At 52.5% G+C, this 18176-nt stretch overlaps 1 protein-coding gene across 1 annotated transcript; it reads right to left on the bottom strand.

Moving 5' to 3' along the window:
* Positions 1–8230: 8230 nt before the first annotated feature.
* On the bottom strand, positions 8231–18106 carry PKDCC (protein kinase domain containing, cytoplasmic). The gene is made up of 7 exons (XM_072770393.1): positions 17423–18106; positions 13084–13206; positions 12159–12430; positions 11453–11532; positions 11091–11198; positions 9375–9548; positions 8231–9155 (listed from the first exon to the last, which is right to left on the bottom strand). The coding sequence occupies exons 1-7, from the start codon at positions 18089–18091 to the stop codon at positions 9070–9072; spliced, it is 1512 nt and encodes a 503-aa protein (XP_072626494.1). The 5' UTR covers positions 18092–18106; the 3' UTR covers positions 8231–9069.
* Positions 18107–18176: the final 70 nt, after the last annotated feature.

An 18176-nucleotide genomic window follows, 5' to 3' on the forward strand; every position in this document is an offset into this window, starting at 1 on the left:
GCAGGCGCCAAACCGCTGCGCCACCCAGGGATCCCAGTCCATTTGTTTCTTGATGGGTGGTTGATTAGTTGATTGATGCATAAAGTCCTAGAAGGTCCTGCTGATGCAGTTCGCCATGACTCCCAGGGCAGCTCCCAAGGACATTACATTAACCTCGTGAAGCCAAGTGGTCCATGGTATACACAAGTCCAGGGCCAAATACACAAGGAGCTGGGAATAATGGGAAAATAGTGTGGCAAGGCACTGGGGTCACTGTGGGGAAAGGGGCTACCTTCCAGAAGTGGAGCTTGCCTGGGCCCCTTCACAAGAGACAAAAGCAGATGCCAGCGTGGAAGCAGGTCTGTCAGTGGTGGTGCCAAAGGAGAGGGCAGGGGAGACAGAGGGAGTGGGATAGAGCGGAAGGCAGGGCTTCATCTTGGGGTCAACCTTCTGAGCCTGGTCACTCATGTTGGGACAACAGTATTAGAAGAGACAGCAGTATACACACGGACCTCTCAAGTCGGATCGACAAGCTGGAAACAGCCTGGGCCTGGCTGGCACCATCGGACAGCTGTGAAGGGGCTCAGGGATGAAACTGGCCGTATTTGAACGGCATCAAATCTACTCCTCATAGCACACTAAGTGTAAGTGACAGACAGAAAAACAAATTAATATTACAAATGTCACCAGCTTTCACGGTCTGGTAAGAGAAATGCTTCCAGGGACAGATTCACAAGACTTCGTAATTCTGAGGACTAATATCCTTCATCACCCTCATCAAACGTCCAGAAGTGGTGTAGTTCTCACTAAAGAAGAGTGAGCTGGAGGACACAGAGCAGGTTGGGATGCCTAATGCTCAGAAATCAGGCAGTTGGCCGTAACTTCAAAAGTGGGTTTTAGGGCAGCCCCGGTGGCCCAGTGGTTTAGTGCTGCCTTCAGCCTGGGGTGTGATCCTGGAGTCCTGGGATCGAGTCCCATGTCGAGCTCCCTGCATGGAGCCTGTGTCTCTGCCTCTCTCTCTCTCTCTCTCTCTGTGTCTGTCATGAATAAATAAATAAAATCTTAAAAAGAAAAATGGGTTTATGCTGGAGGTCACAAACTGCCTGACGACTAAGGTTGGCCCACAAATGTCTTTATTTTTAAATTTGAATTAGAGGCCAAAACACACGAATCAGAAGAATCACAAAAAAAGGAAAAAAACAAAAAACAAAACCCAAACCAAGCCTCTGATTCCCTTGAAATACCTACGCGCTCAGGCCTAAGTTCTCCAGATGGCATCAGGCCCTGCAACTCCCTTCCCTGCTGGCTTCTGTAGTCACTTGTGACTTCAATTCTAGTATTAAGCCATCAAGCACGTTTTATGAATCAGGGAGTTAGTGGGGCTGACTTTCCAAAAGTCCAATTTAAATGAAGGCTATATAACAAAATGGGAGAGAGATTTTGGTCCTACTTTAGGTGAAAAGACTGAGCCACTCCTTTAATCCGTTAAGACAATGATCTAATTAAAATTTGTTTGATTAATCAAACATCACAACATGCAAGAAAAGTTCAGGAAATTAAAAAAAAATCTAATTAGTTTGTCATCCTTGCAAAATTTTTCATTGTGTGCATTCCTTTCAGCCTTTTTTCACACGCATTTTTACAGGGCTATATATATGTGTTTGCATCCTGCTTTTTTTTTTTTTAATTTTTTTTTTATTTATGATAGTCACACACACACAGAGAGAGAGAGAGAGGCAGAGACACAGGCAGAGGGAGGAGCAGGCTCCATGCACTGGGAGCCCGACGTGGGATTCGATCCCGGGTCTCCAGGATCGCGCCCTGGGCCAAAGGCAGGCGCTAAACCGCTGCGCCACCCAGGGATCCCGCATCCTGCTTTTTTTTATTGAACACTGTAATTTACATGTTTTATCACATTGCTTTATAATCCTCATTTTTTTTGTGATTCTAAATAACATTTCAAGAACCATCTGCGTGCATTCAGATCTTTTTGTTTTTTTTTTTTTTGTATTTTGAAGTATTTGCTCGGAATATAGTTTCAAAAGTAGCACGAATGGGTTACATATATAACTTGCGTATTAAAGAGTTAACCTGGGAATTCCTGACCCCAAAGTACCCTAAGTCTCTTCATCTCAGCAAAGTGTTGGAGAGGCTGTAGGAAAAAAAAAAGGTCATTTCAGCATATGTGATAGGATTGTGGGTAATTAAAAAAAAAAAATTCAGCATGTGAAGTCCATTCCGGGAATAGCACTATCTTGAGACCCAAGTCAAATAGTACTAAATGTGCTAAGCAGAGGCTTGTGTTTAAAGAAGAAACTCATTTGCTCTTAATAACTGCAAAATGCTGCATAGCTCAACGATGGAGTCAGAAAACTTCACAGAGCATCAAAGCCTGGTTCAAAAAGATATGGGAAGCCAAGATACAAGACAAACTGTCTTTCCCCATTAAAGCATCTTTGTGCCCTAAGTACGATAGTCATTCCTTAGAACAATGGCTGCCTTTAAAATTTTTTATTGATGGGAGAAAAAAAATGACGAAACAAGACCAGAGCGTTGAAAGGTATTCTATATCCTATAAACAACCTAAAGAAGCATGTAAACAAGGTGATATGTCATAAAATGAAATGTGATACAGATAACCTACCACTATCTTCTGCACGTGTTCAGATGACTAACAAGTGCCTTAAATCTCTAAGTCATGGAAAGCAAGCACTCTGTATTTTATTTTCATTTTGCTTACATGTCTTTCCATCAAATAAATAAGAAGATCGACAAGGTGGAAGAGCAGGACAAAATGAGAGCCTTTTCTAAAGACTGACCTCTGTGCCAGAGGGGCTTCTGGGAAGTGGCCTATGAGTTTTGTTTCCATGCAGAGCGAGCCAGCAGCACCTCTCAGGGCAGGATTATGGAGCACTTGAGCAAACCCCACCTCCTGTGGAAAGGCAGTCTGTCTTTGGTGAGGAGAAATCGTGCCTCCCTAATCTACTAGAGCTCTTTGAAGGGCCAAGTAAGTGTATGGATAAGGGAGAAACAGTAGACACACTCTATTTACACTTTTAAGGAGCTTCTGACGGGCTCCACACCAAAGCCTGTTGAGTCACCACGGGAATGGGGGGAATGTCTGGTGACAATAGGGAACTGGCTTAGAGATAAGAAATATGGAGTAAGGATACATAAGCCTTTCTTTGGATGGAACAGTGGGAAAGGTAGGGCTCCTGGTGGGGGACTGATTCTCCTGAGGGTCTGGGCTAACTGGGTTAACTGGCCCTTGGCAATCCAAGATGTGACCATCAAGTGCTCTGTGTTCACAAGCCACATGTGCAAATCAGCTTCATTGCCCGTGTAGTCACAGCTCATATATTACCTTGTTGACTTTGTGACGTCTCCCGTGACATTGCGAGGTCCTGAAAGGCAGGGGCATGTCTGATATTTCAGCATTCATTACAGTGATTGGCACTTCAGAAACATTTTGTGGCTTAAGCAATCGAGAGGAGCGAGTTGTACCTTGAAATTGTCTGGCTTGCGGATGATGCTGAACTCTTCTCTGTGGGGAAATATCAGCCAAAAGCTGTAAGCGGCAGGGAGGCGCAGGAGACTCACGAAACGGTCTGATGTTCACCATGGGCAAGGATAGTTTGAGTAAAGCCTTGAGTGAAAAATAATTCAAATGGCACTTTGTTTTTTATTATACACAGAGAGTACATATAAATGTATATTGATAATATTGAGGGTGAGAGATTTGAAGCTCTCAGTGTCAGCCCAAGAGAGAATTTTGGGTCACTATAATCCAGTGCTTCTTAACCTATGTTTCATTATGGCTCCCTCCCTTGCCAAGTACTCTTGGAGATATTTTTATCTTTTTTTTAAAATTTTATTTATTTATTCATGAGATACACAGAGAGAGAGAGATAGAGACACAGACACAGGCAGAGGGAGAAGCAGGCTCCATGCAGGGAGCCCGACGTGGGACTTGATCCCAGGTCTCCAGGATCACACCCTGGGCTGGAGGCGGCGCTAAACCGCTGAGCCACCCGGGCTGCCCGAGATATTTTTATCCTAATTGCACCATCTTCATGAAATTTTCATAGCATGTGTATACTCTGTATCTGTTTATGTACTTCGACCCTTTGGAGGGCCACTAGCCACATTTAAGTTCTTTTCATGTCCCAAGAGCCAAGTTTTGTCTCCTTGGGGATGATCACAGCCTTCATGAGAATGCATGCTGTAGAGGACTCCCCGACAATTACAGACCTTACTATCAAGGTCCCTCTGGCTTCAGGTGGGTTTGACCAATGGAGAGCTTCATAGGAGATGGGAATGGACAGAGGGGCGGGAAGGAGAGTAACATGAGTGTACATATTTTTCTAGCTCCCACCTTGTGAAGTCATCTTGTCTGGCTGTGTCCTTTGGTCACTTGACTCCTTCTAGGTTCTCTGCATTCTGGTAACAGATTATATACTCCCTTCCCTTGGGAGGGGTTGGTAATAGCTCTACTGTTACTAGCCCCAAGTTACAGCACTATCCTTGGAGTTCCCTTGTACCTACACATGTAGAAGTTTATCTTATGTTCAGCGTGCTCTCCTATTCCTGTTGGGACCCTGAATGATCGAGGGGAAGGTCTTATCGCTGTACCTCAGGAGAATATCCTGCATCTGGGAGCAGGCCAGCAGAGGGTAGATGAGCAGTGGAGGGTGGGGGGCCAGGTAGGATGCGGCAGGAGGACAAGTAATTACGGCCCTAAAAAAAGAGGCTGAGATGGGCCTTGTTCTGATTTATGGAATGGGGTAAGAGCATGAACTCTCCAGATATGGAAGGCCATTGGGGATCCTCTAGAACTTGAGAGGTAATTTTAAGAAATAGCATGGTTGATCTCCTTTACATAGTTGGGACTTACATAGCACTTTCTCCACCTGATGGTGTAGCATTGGCCTGGATTCACAAAGAAGTTACTATACCAAATAACAGTCCTGCATGATAGACCTCAAAGAGATCCTTTCAAAAGGTCGAGCTCTTTGGGAACATCCTCACTGTTATGGGATGAACCCCAGAGGCAGACCTTGTCTCCTTAAATTGCCTTTTGGTGTTTTGTTTTGTTTTGTTGTTTTGTTTGTTTTTTGTTTTTATCAAAGGCAGGTGTGGGTCTGGGAATTGTTTCCAAGGGAAGTACAGGTCTGAGCACATCACTGATCTGGGTTCAGGGAGACGCTGCGCTCCCATGTAAGACAGTGGGAAGAGGGGAAGGAGCACAGGCTTTTGGGGGCTAACATCCTGGCTCTTTACCTTCTGGGCCATCGCCCGTTTCAGAGATGCCATGGGGTTTAAACGAGAAAGTGCATGTAAGGGCGGCCTGGCCCTCTTCCCAGCCGACTGAGTAGTCTCATGCTCTGAGTCTACCAAGTCTTTTACTGGCTCTGCCCCTGAGAGCAGGGGGCAACCAAGCTTTACATGCTTTGGGCTCCAGAAGCCAGAGAGTGAAAGCAAGAAGCCGTTGTCATGGATGGCGGGCGGGTGGGCACATTATCCTGAGGCCTCCTAATCCCATTTTCTGCTTTCATGTTAATCCTCTTCCTCCTGTCTGCCACACACTCAACTCCCAGGGCACTGACCCGGAGAGCCCGGCTCCACCTCCTCCAGGCGATGGCAATGTTCCCTATTGGGGGTGCTGGAGGTGGGAGGTGGGGTGTGGCGACAGACTGGCTGTGCCTGGTCCTCCCCAGCCCACCTGGATGCTCTTCCAGGATGGGTCACTGATGAACATTGAGGGTTCAGCTCACTCATATAAGGACAGATCAACCAGTATTTCCTAAACACTTACTGTTTGCTGATACTGGCTAAGATCTTTACTTATAGAATTTCATTCGGTCCCTGCGACACTCCTGTGAAGCAGATATTATTTAGCTGAAATTTGGAGGCTTGAGGAGTTGTCACAGCCCAGATCACACAGAGAGCACATGCAGGACTGGCCAAAATTCCTCCGGAGGCTCTTGGGGGACCAGTGGCAACGTGACCCCCTCTCATATTGCTTCCTACTTCCCAGCCCTAGGAAAGGACCCCCCTCTAGCTTCCAGGTCTGTCACCTGAAGCTTCAGTTGGGTGAACTGCTATTTCTTCGATGCACGAGGCCCCGGGGTAACATTGGCTGTACAGTGGAGTGGAAAGAACATAGACTCTGGGGAGGTGTGGTTCTGGCTTCCGCAGGAAGGGGACAGGATGTACCCAGGAACTGAACGTTTTCCAGGGAGACAGGTGGCTACATGGTAAATGGCCATGGGGAGACGGGAGAGGGATGATTTGGCCTCAGGCTTTTTTACTCACTGTCCCCTTCCTTTCAGGGCACTCTGTCACCTGTCCATTCCCAGCTGCGAATGCTCTTTTCTCTGCCAGAACAAGACCAGCCGTTTTTGCCCTCAGATATCTAGATTCTGAGGTAAGGCTCACTTGCCAAGGAAGAAGCAATCCATTACACCCTCAGCCTCCTGTGCCTGAGTCTTTCTAAAAAAGTTTGATGCACTCTGGCATTTTAGTTTGTCACCCACTCCAAGTAGGCAAGGGCTCCCTAAGTCTTATTTAGATTGCTTTTGCTACCATTCTCCCTCTCCTCTGGGTCAGGCTCAGAGATTAGGGTGGGATTTGAATGCTTACTAAATCCCTTAGCAGCTGTCATCTAGGCTTCAGTTTTCAGGTCCATAAAATTGGAATGATAATTGTACGTTGCTGAGGCCAGAGCCTGCCCCTCTCCTCAGGTCACTTCTAGAAACTTCTAGAGCCTGGCAGGCAGTTCTTGGTTCATCTTCGGCTTTTCCTTTTCTTGCTGAGTCACATGCGTCTTGGTCCCTATGGGCCTATCTGCTGACTGCAGTCTTGCTTTCCCTCTGGGCTGCACAGACCCTGCAGACAGACTTTCCTGCCCTAGTCCTATGACACCTCCTATCCTCAAACTCCATGGGCTGGTTGGCAGGTGGAGAATAGCAGAAGGCAGTGTAAATCTAACACTACTGGATGGCATGGGGCTATATGTGTTGTAGCACGTGAATTCAGCTCAGGAAAAGGGTCTGGAGGCTGAGGTCCTCTGTGCAAGGGTGAAGCCCGAGGTTGGTGAGGACTTGGTTGAGTCATGGTATGAGCTGCTGTGGTGGCTCTGACCCTCCCCACAATCAGCAACTCCAGGTAGCCACAGGCAAGGTGTGGCATGTGTGGGGTAGGCATGGTGGTAGTGAGGTGCAAACCTGAGGATCTGAGCAGCATCCATGATTAGGATTCCAGAATGAAGATTGACTCCTCAGTCCCTTAGAACTCCAGGGACATCTTGTATGTGAAAACTTACAACCATGTCTGTTGAGGAGAAATCGGATTCTCAGTGAAAGTTTGGTTCTTCTTTTTAAAGCCCTCAAAGGTTTGCATGCTACAAAATATTCTAGAAGCAGAATGGTATACAGGAGAGAAATATAGGATTTCAAGTTAGAAGATGTGTATCCATGCTGGGTTCCCTCTGGCCTCAGTGTTGATCTTGAACCCTTAGGTCCTCATTTTCCCTCTGGGCTTCCACGCACTTGGGTCTTCCCTTGCTAGACCCTCCCTCTTAAAGCCCAGGAAGAGGAGGCTGGCCTAACAGACCTTCCTTTCTCTCCACCTTCCATATATTTTAAGCTCAGAGAAAGGCTCTGGAAAATAAATTACCCATTGGTCTGTGGTGGGCAGTGGTGACCATGACCAGGCCCACCCCCATATGGGGCAAAGGCAGGTTGCTTGAAGCCTCCCCCCGATGTGGCTGACATCCCACTATTAGGATGCTGGTCCTTTGGGTAAAAGCTCTATAAATAAAAAGCTGGCATGTGTTAAAGCATGAATGTCCCCAGGGGAGGAAGTCCCTCGTGTCTTTTGTCCAGATATGGATATGGAGGGCCATGGAGGGAAGTGGGCACCATGGGAGCAGGGCCTGGAAACACATTTTGCCAACTTCAGATTTCACTCCTCTTTTTATTCATGAGATACAGAGACAGAGGCAGAGACATAGGCAGAGGGAGAAGCAGGCTCCCTACAGGGAGCCCAATGCGGGACTCGATCCTGGGACTCCAGGATCACACCCAGAGCCAAAGACAGACTCTCAACCACTGAGCCACCTAGGTGGCCCATATTTCACTCCTCTCAAGGTCACCACCCATGACCTCCTGCCCTCACTTCCCCAAACAAACACCAAAGAATTAATTGAGGACGTAAGTCAGCCCAAGAAACTGTGGCTTGTGAAGAGTCCTTGCCATGAAATGTCATTTATTAATTGATTTTTTTTTTTTTACAAAAATAAACATTTAATGAACAAGAAGTACAAAAGCTTCTGGATATACAAACTCCAGGAGGGGGGAGAGGCTGGTTTTGGCTGCTTTGCGGCTTTCACTGAAAGCAAATGAGGCAGAAAAGGCCCCGGCCCCACCCCCACCCCAGGTCCTGGCTCAAACTGCAACCTGCTCCTTGACCCCATGTCTTGGCTCATACCTTGTGGGCTCCTCTGTCCCTGCCCCTGCACTGGCCCGGGGTGGGGGGCCCAGTTGGGTGGCCAGAGGTGGCCTCCCTGGGTACAGAATCCCCCACATCCCAGGGCATCCCCGTCAAGTCTTCTATCCGGAACTCAGCTGAGAGAACCCTCCATGATCGATTGTCCCCACGCAGCCCCCACCCGATCGTGACATGCAGCAGCAGCAGCAGCAGCAGGGGCTCTGGCTACATTCTCACACTGTGAACACAGTGATGGGGCTGCCCACAGAATTGTCCCAGCAAGGGGCAGACCCCCAGTGGGGACACCAGCCTGAGCCTTGCTGGCAGCCCAGAGGGTTGGAGGGGCAGTCAGCCCCTGCCCCCCACCCCACTGTGATTCCTGGCCCTGGGGCCAGCAGTCCCATACCTAGACCGGTAACTCACATTTTAACATTTGGCATTATTGCACGTTGTCCTGGTCACCTCACTGTCTGGGATGTCAGCCTTATCTGCAGGGGTTTCTGGGTGACATGCGGTGCTGCTGGTGCAAGTCACTCCCTCCCTCCACAGACAAGCCCAGCTGGTGGGGCTGGTCCGCTGTCAGCCGAGCCCTCAGACAGGTCAGCCGGAGGCCCTCACATATGTAGTCTTGTTGGGATCAGGGACCACGTGGCTCCATCCTGTCTTGAAAAATACCAGCTGCCGACCTGGAGGTGGAGGTGAGAGGGAACAGGACTAGATCTCTCCCTGGAGGTGGGGCCACTCTCCCTAACGTGACTGCCCAGAGGACACAGATACTTGGCTCTCATCCTCTGGCCTTCTTATCTTCTCATCAAAGCTGGCTCCTGATGGGGGACCACTATCTGTTAATCTCTTCCAGGGAACTCCAGTCACCTCCCTCAGCATGTCCTTTCCCACCGGCTCACCTGTCCAGGTGGTCTGGTTGGTGACCACAAAGGCCTGGCACTGGGCATGGCTCTCACAGATGTCCACGGCCTCAGCCAGGTTGAACACCGAGAGGAGGCAGCCTCCGTGGTGGTAGGATGGCCAGCAGCGGTAGTCTTCCTGGGGGATGGTGCTGTCTGGGAGGCGCTGGTACTCTGCGTTCGGTGATGGAGTTCAAATGAGAGCTCTGTTTCCAGGCATGAGGGCTGGGGCCACTTTCTGAAAGGGGCTAAGACTCATTTCCTAGCTGAAAGCTGAAATCCAGCCCAGTTGCCCTAGCGTGGAGATGAAGGCAGCTACCACTGTGGACCGGACTGACCATTCAGTAAAGGCAAAGTTCACACTTAGTTTCTGGGAGACATACAGCTCCCAAATCTAAGGACGCACAGTGTGTTCAGACAGCACGTGACGTGGGCACGTAGTGGGATAAACACACACACAGACTTCAGTGTGCCTGTGAATCTCCAGGGAATCTTGTTAAAATTCAGATCCCGATTTAGAAGGTCTAGGGTGGGGCATGGGAGTGGGCATTTCTAATGAGCCTTGGGTGTTGCTGGTCTGCTGACCACATTTTGATGCAAGAGTTTGGAGCACCCCTTGGTCCCACTTCCTCCTGGCCTTAGGGAGAGAGATTAGGCAAGCTCTTAAGGGAGTGGGCAGTTAAGATTTCTGAAGAGGAATGCAAATGAATGTGAAACACAAAAATTACCATTTGGGAATCCACAACTCGAGTGTTTGGAGAGGAGGCTGGAGGAAAAATCTTCCCATTACACAGAAAGAGCCCCCGGATGCTCTGATAGCTCCTCAATCAGGAAGCTGCTTAGCTGCAGGCCGCCTGTTCACCTGAGTCCTTCCTGCTGCCTGGGGAGCCCCAGCCCGGGACTGATAATGCAGAAGCCCTGGGCCTCTGGCCACCCCGCCCTCCTGCCTCCTTCTTCTACCAGGGACTAGACCAAAGTCCAGGGCTGGCTGTGATTTATAGCCCCATAAACGGCGTCCTCAGGGACAGAGCCAGCCATTGTTCACCTCGTTAAACTTTATTTACAGGGCTAACGAGGGCTCCCCCACCCCTAAGACTGGCCAGAACTCCTTGAATACAGAGGCTGCCCACCCCTGGCCCCCCTGGCAACCATGATAAACCCCAGGGCCTCAGCAGAGGGACTACAGCAGTGGCTAGAATTCTCCCCCTGCTCTCGGGCTTCTTGACTGGTTTTGATGTGGAGGCCCAGGTATGGTCAACCTCCCCTCTAGCCCCAGAAGGGTAGAGGAAGGCAAGAGAAGCAAACATATATTGTACTCCAGCTGTGTGATGGGAACCAGGTTAATTGCTTACACACACTTCACCTGGCATTTAATCCCCATAAGCATTTTGGGGGGCAGATAATACTAAACCCAATTCACAGATGAGAAAAGTGAGGCTTAAGGTGTAGGTAATATGCTCAAAATCATGTAGTCAATACATAGTGGGGTCTGGAGCCCCCAGAGAAGGGGCGTCAGTGCCTCCCCTTCTCCTAAGTCAAGGGAGAATTAGTTATTCTGTCTCAGCCAGAGAGAGGACCTCCAAGTAAAGGCTAAAGAGTCAGTGGTCCTTCAGGTGTGCCTTAGGAGGTTGGGCCACGTAGCCCATGAAGGGGATCACCCACCCTCCCACCTGTTCCCCACCTCCCCAGCCCCTGAGCCCAGTCAGAGCCACTCACCAGCTCTGCTGCCTGCTGAGGTGTTCCGCAGATACTGCCCACTCCGGTACAGGTGCAGCACTTTCTCCAGCTGGGCCAGAGTCTCATCTACTCCCCAGGTGAGCTCTCCTGCAGAGTGCAGCGTGGCTATGAGAGGGCATGTGGGCTCCTACTCCTCCCCGAGGTAGGCCACCAGCTGCCTCTCCCTCTCTTCCTCTGGAGCCTGTGCCCAGATGACCAGTGGACAGGGAAGGGGGTTTGCCACAGAATGCCACTTTGGGAAATGATGGTTTCTGGATGTGTTGTCCTGGGTCATTCTCATCCCCATGCCTGCCGGGGGAGGGGCAGGGTGATGAGAAGCAGATGGGCCCTGGAGAGCTCACCTGTGGCGTTAACAATGCTGTCCAGCAGAGGCCGTAGTGAGGGTGGGGCACTGTGGGGCAGGAGGTATGTGAAGAAAAACCTGGGCCAGAGAGAAACCAGGGGCTCAGTGGTACAGCCTTGGGGACATACCCTTCTTCTGCCCTGATTTGGGACAGAACCCTAATCTGGCCAGGGAGCCTGACCCCTCAGGCTTACCACCCAGATAGGGATCAGAATCAGGGTAGGAATCTGGGCACATGCTAAGGCCACACCTTAACTGCAGTGTGAGGTCTGTTTTGTCATCCATCCCCAGAACTTCCCCACCACCCAGTCCCACATCATCCCCTGAGCTGATCGCTATCAGAGCAGCCCCAGAGCCCAGGCCCAGTGAGGAGCTTCCAGAGGTGAAGGACCAGGGGAGGAAGGGGTAGTGCCAGTCCCACCAGCTCTCGCTCTGAATCTGACACTATTTTAAGAAGCCTCCAGCTGCCACCCCCCAACCCAGATTCTCCCTGGAGCTGACTATTTTTAGCCTCATCATTAGGAGCCTGAATGTTCCCTTCTTGAGTGGGTGGAAGGATTTCCCCACCCCTGCTGCTTCATTGGTCAAGGCTGAGTCTCCCCACCCTGGTTGGCCTCCTGGACCCCCTGTTGGCTCTCCTCTTGCTATGCCCTCCTGGGCCCACTCTCCCTCCCCGGCCTTCCCGGGTGGGGGGTGGAGGTCACCTGTAGGCATTGTAGAGGTTGCGCTTCTCATTCATGCCCTCACACCAGCCCTGGGCTGAGCAGGGCAGGGTGAAGTTCCTGGCCGGAAACTCCAGTATGCAGTCTGTGCTGCTTGTACACGGTGTCTCCTCCACACGTGCGTCATCCAGATCTGTCACCTTCAGCTCCCCATCCACCAGCACAAACTGTCGGGGGCGGAAGTCCAGCAGAGTGACTGAGCCCAGTGGGGAGTGGGCCAGGTGGTGAAGGAGCCGGCCCAGGCTCAGGCAGATCTGAGGAGCACACACAGGGTTGCTCATATACTTCTCTCCTGAGAGGGGGTTGGGAGGGGGGACTCCAGGGCTTGTCCCTTTGGGGTTCTGGACTTGCCCTGGGGGTGGGGTGGGGGTTGGCTTTCCTCTTAAAGGCCCAGGGGCTTACTAAATGCCTTCCAGAGCAAGCCAGTGATTTTCTATTAACCCTGGGCTAGCCTGACCCTGAAAGTCACACAGAGTCGGAGGAAATAGGCAGCACGGAAGTGTGGGGATCACGAAGCTCCTCCCTGAAGTTGCATCTTGAGTATGGTTTTAGTTCAGTGTGTTGATATAGAGTGAGGGTCAAGATGACCTCAAGGTCTTTTCTAGTCCTGGGACACTGGCCCTCTTGCAGCCAGGCTACGGGAGTGTGTGTGTGTGTGTGTGTGTGTGTCTAAGGGGAGCAAGAGCACAAAAAACGTCAGAATCCTCTACATCTTCCTTCTTTTTTTAACCCTTTGGCTGATGGCCGAGTCAGTTTTGCTCCATCGTTCCCTCTTTTTTTTTTTTTTTTGGACTGAGGAGGAGTCCAAGCTGCTCTGGAGGGCTGGCCTTCTAAGGGAAAACCATGCCAGCAAGGAGCCCAGGGCCCGGCCCTCTCCCCTGCTCCCTGGGCCCTCCTCCCTGCTCACTCGGAATCGGTCCTCCCAGGAAGTCTGCAGCAGCTGGATCATCTCCACAGGGGCGCCCAGCTCTGTGATGGTGGTCAGGGTGTCCGGGATGTCCTCGCTGTCCTGGTAGCAGTAGCCATAGAGCTGGGGGAGGCACAGGGCAGGTCATTAGGTCACAAGGTAGGGGTGGGGACAGGGAAGGGCCGGGCTGTCAGATGCCCCCTCCCTCTGTACTACCGCCCCGTGCTCCCCCATCCCGGGGCTGTTGCTTCAGCTCAGGCCAGAAGAGAACAGCAGCATTGCCTCGGAAGCCTACAGCCCGGGCTCCTGCTGGTGCAATCAGCCTCTTACCTCCTGCTGCTCAGGTAAATGGGCAGGTCTGGACACCACGTGTCAGCCATGTGCCAGGCACTGTGCTAAATGTTTTACATGCGTAACTTGATTCTTACAATAACCTTACACAGACATAGTAGGTACTATTATTAATCTCCAGTTTACAGGTGAGGAACTTAATTCAGATAAGTTAAGTTACTTGCCTAATGTTGCACAGCTAAGAAATGCAGGAGCTTGGATTCAAATTTATGTCACTTGGATTCCACAGTTTGGTTCTTTCTAAGAATACCATTTGTTAATCAACAAGCCAGCAAATGGGTATTACACCTCCTCCCCTGCTCCAGTCTTCTATTTCTTATCATTTTTACTTTCTGGCAACTTCATGGTTTCTCAGCTCTGGTCTTGTGGGAGGAAAAACAAGGTCCCTCAGGACTGGTAACAAGAACAAAATATCTAAGGGGCACATCCTTGTGGGGGGTAGGGGGAGGTCACACCCAGCGATGGGAGTAGTAGTAAGGAATGGTTTCTGGGGAAGATTGGTTCTTTGGGGGTCTGTCCACTCCATAGCACCTGAGGGTGGGCTTGATACAGCTCAGCTAGTCAGGGACTTCTCGGAAGCACAGCCTGACCTTGTCATTAACACCTAAACCAGCGTCGACAGAGAGCCCCACTTCCTCCAGCCTCTCCCACCACACTGCACATCGGTAGGGGTCAGATGCTGCTCAAAACAACCAGCACCCTGTGGGGTAGGAACACAAAGGCTGAGTTGTCCAGGCCACAGTACAGAGAGGGGAGAGCTGCACAACGTAGGGGCTGGGGGGGAGGTGTTGCGGCACAAGGGGGAGCCAAGCCCATAGGCTAGATGTCCCTGCATACTGTCACCTCTCTTACCATCATTTACACCCCTCCCGGGTCCACTCCAGGCTATCACATGTCCTGTTTTGTCCCAAGAGTGCCCTTCTAGCTCCCCCTTCCCGGAGCCAGCTGCCCCAGCCCTGCTGGCATGAGAGAAGGCGCGGCTCGGGGCCACTGGCCACCATTAGATCACTAGAGCTGCGAACTGGGAGACCACGGGACAGTCCTGGGCACCCTCTTCTTTCCCCTTTCTCTGCTCCCCCACCTTGCATCAGCCCAGGGAGGCCCCAGACCCCGGTGGGGCGGGGGTGGGGGGGAAGGTAAGGGGAGCAGCCCTGGGGCCTGGTTCTCATTTTCTTGCCCAGAGTCTGAGCCTTTGTGGGAAACTTCTGAAGGTTATTAAACACCCGGAGGTCGTTAAATGCGCTGTTAACGAGGTATTAATCAACACCCCTCAGGAAAAAATAAAAAGACACCATTAACCCCCCCAGGAAGCGTGAGGCTGAGCATTTCAGTCGCATCTTTTGTTCGTTTGGGAGAAGAAATATACTCTAGCAGGGCCAGAATCTGCGCCCAAGCAGGCCTGGGGCCCCATCTGAGGCCTGAGATCCTGGAACTATGGAGGTAGGGGGGAGGGAAGACCCTTTTGCCCTTTGACCCTGGGCTATAGAGGCATCTATCACGTGAGGAGTGTGTGTGTTTGTGTGTGTGTGAGGGGTGATGGAAGAAAGAGAGAGAGATTTCGCCCAGGCAGCCCCCAGACACCGGAGAAAGTGCTGGGAGGTGCACGGTGGGACATACTACCTGGGCATTTTCTATTAGAACCCACAAAACCGACTGTGGGGCTGCCAGAGAGGGGGACTGGACCTCAGGTGGCCTGGGGGAGCCAGAACTCAAAGAAAACATTCTTTGGCTCTTCCACAGTTCAGCAGTCAAATGGTTTTGAAATTTTAAATGATGAAGAGGTTAAAACATTATTTCTAGTTCCCTGAGTACCCTCACTGAAGCCTCCTGAAGAAGAAGACCCCACCCAGAGCAGGCTTCCCTGGCTGCAGAGGTGGCAATGCTGAAGAAGCCAGAAAGCACTGACTGGCAGTGGGGGATAAGTTGGGGAAATCACCCCCAAAGCAGTTCCTAAACTCATACTAAGGGACCCTTTCTTCTCTGTGATGGTAACTTGTTACTTTTCCCCAAGTGGAAAGGACCGGGACTCTCCCCACATTATAACACTTGTGTTTTAGGGCAACTACCCCAGTCCCCAACTCTGTAGGAGTCACACAGCAATATTAGACCCAGTCTTGGTCTAGTGAGGGAATGGGTGAAACCTATTCAGTTGTTTTTACACACACACACACACATATATATATATATATATATATTTTTTTTTTTTTTTTGTGCCTTCAGACTTGGGCAGGGGGCCTGACATGAAAGTGGAGGACCATTCTGTGATACGTGTGGGGGCAGTTAACTAGATGGTGGTCAGGAAGCTTGGGTGTGGTAAGTCAGGGAGGGAGAAATTCCTTAAGAGACAGAAAAGCCCATCAAAACCTCAACCTGTCCTAAGATGGGGGGGGGGGGAGGAGATCCTAAGCCAACACTTAATGTCCTGCTTCTTCACTGCCTCAGAATCTGGCTGACACCCCAGGGTTGCCAAAAAGTTCCCAAGAGCCCCTGGGAAGCGAAGAGAACAAGATCCTCCCAGTTAGAATGGCCACGTAACCAGTCGCTCACTCCCTGAAGCACCAGGCACACAGTGTCAGCTAAGCAACCAGGCATAACCACCCACAACTGTTGGCTATGCCCAACTTCCTGCAACCAGTTCAGGGCCTGGGACCTGGTCACTAGTGTCTGGTCAGAGTGGGGTGGCCTGGGAGACCTGGAGCCAGGAGGAATATAAATAGCTCTCTGGCCTATCTCTCTTATTCTGCAATACCCACCCAGGCTTGGAGTCTATCTCAGTCCTTACAAAAGGAGGGAGGGACTCCTAGATTTCTGAGTTCTGCTGGGTGCAGAAAGGTTAATCTGAGTGGGCTGGGAGGTAGAAGGTGTGGGCAAGGGTCCTCTCCTGGGAAGTGTGCACACACCCTCTGTTCAGTGGGCCAAGACCAGTCAGGGATTCCCCTCAGTCTGCTCAGACATGTGCAAAGGAACAGTCTGTCTAATCCTAAGGCCGACTCAAGGACAGGGAGCTGGGGGAGAGGAGGAAGTGGGTGTGTTAGGGCAGTGCTGGGGCTATGAGAGGCCCACTCTCTTAGTCTAGCCTGGAGGGGACAAAGTCGTGTCTCATCTCTCCCCTCTGCTCCCCAGTGAACAGGAGAGACAGAGTCCCATTTAGTAGGAACCTAGGCATCTGGCCTTTTCAGTCTTCCAGCCGCTGAGCACATCTGCTCTGATAATGTGACACTGAGCCACTCAGGCCCGTAACCTGTCCCCTGAGCACTGAGCTAAGACCTTCAGGCTTCCTCAATGATTCAAGGGCCGACTTTGAGGCCTGGGGAATGGCGGGGTTACTTCTGGGAAGGGCTGTGCATTTTCTGGCCCTATTCCCTCCAGCCCTTCCAGTGGCTTCTGGGTGGGGTAGGAGGTGGAGATATTCTCTGGGAATCAAGCCTGATACAGGGTCTCTTTCTAGCCCTTCCCTACCCCGTTGCTGTCCCGTCCCATCTTCAAAGCCAGACAAGCCACTGGACGTTGAGAGAAGAAGTGGGGTTCACATTCCACCAAGAAAGGGGGCCCTATCACCGCGGCTGGAATCCTGACTCAGGGATGACCTCTGTGTCTTGGCTTGGGGACATTTCCCTGGTGCTTCGCACCCTAGCTCCAGCCGGAAGCAGGGTCCTAAGTCCTAACTGCCAGGCAACCCCTACCGCGAGTTTTGGGACGCTCTCTGTCTTGGGCTCTGTCTTCAAAGGCTATGGGGGGGGGGGGGGAGGACCCATAGAGAGACCCGGGAGTGCCTCCCTAACGAGACGCCCACTCAGGAGCGAGAGGCAGGGCGGTGTGGTGGGCAGCGGCCACGGTCGGGGTTCGGCCCCTAGCTTGACCTGGACACAGTCGCCAGGGCTCCGCTTCTTTCTCTCTCCGGCCGAGCGTTCTCCTCCAGTCCGAGTGACCAGGTGACCGGCCCGGCGCGTCCAGCCTGCACCCTCACCCCCTCGCCCCTACCCCGTACCTGCAGCACGTTGGGATGCCGCAGCCGCTCCAGCAGCACCATCTCCTTGAGCAGCTTGTGGGCCGCCAGCCGGTAGCAGCCCCTCCGGGCCCCGAACTCGCGCACGCAGCTGCCCAGATCGTGGCCGCCGAAGTCCACCGCCTTGAGCGCCACGGCGGCGCCGCCGGGCAGGCGGACCCGGTACACGGCCTTGGTGTAGCCCGAGCCCACGTACTGAGCGCCCGACACGTTGCGGAGCGCGGCGCAGCCCAGGCGCGGGCCCGAGCCGGGGGAGCCGGGGGAGCCCGGGGAGCCCGGGCCGGGAGCCGGGGGCCAGCTCGGGGCGCCGTCGGGCGGGGGCCGGGCCCGCGGGGGCCGGGGGCGCTGCAGGCCCGGCCCGCCCGGGGCCAGGTCCATCAGGCGCCGCCGCTCCGGCCGGCCGGCCCCGGGGTCGGGGCCCGGGCCGGGGCCCCCGCGGGAATAGCGCTGCACCTCCTCGTAGCGCGCCCGGATCTGCCGGGCCAGTTCCCCGCGGCCCCCGCGACGGCCCGGGCCCGGGGCTGGCGACGGCCCGGGGGACTGGCCCGGCCGCGGAGGCTCCGACCCCGGTGCGAAGAGCACGTTGAGGACGGAGCCCAGCAGGAAGGAGGCGCAGAAGCCCGCGGCCACCGCCGCCCGCCGGCGCCGCATCGCTCCCCTCCCCCTCCCGCTCCCGCTCCCGCTCCCCCTCCCCCGGCCGGCCCCGCGCGGCTCCGCGGCCCCGGCCCGGGAGGCT

This window comes from Canis lupus, chromosome 12 (assembly GCF_048164855.1).
Source record: "Canis lupus baileyi chromosome 12, mCanLup2.hap1, whole genome shotgun sequence".
Taxonomy (NCBI): Eukaryota; Metazoa; Chordata; class Mammalia; order Carnivora; family Canidae; genus Canis; species Canis lupus.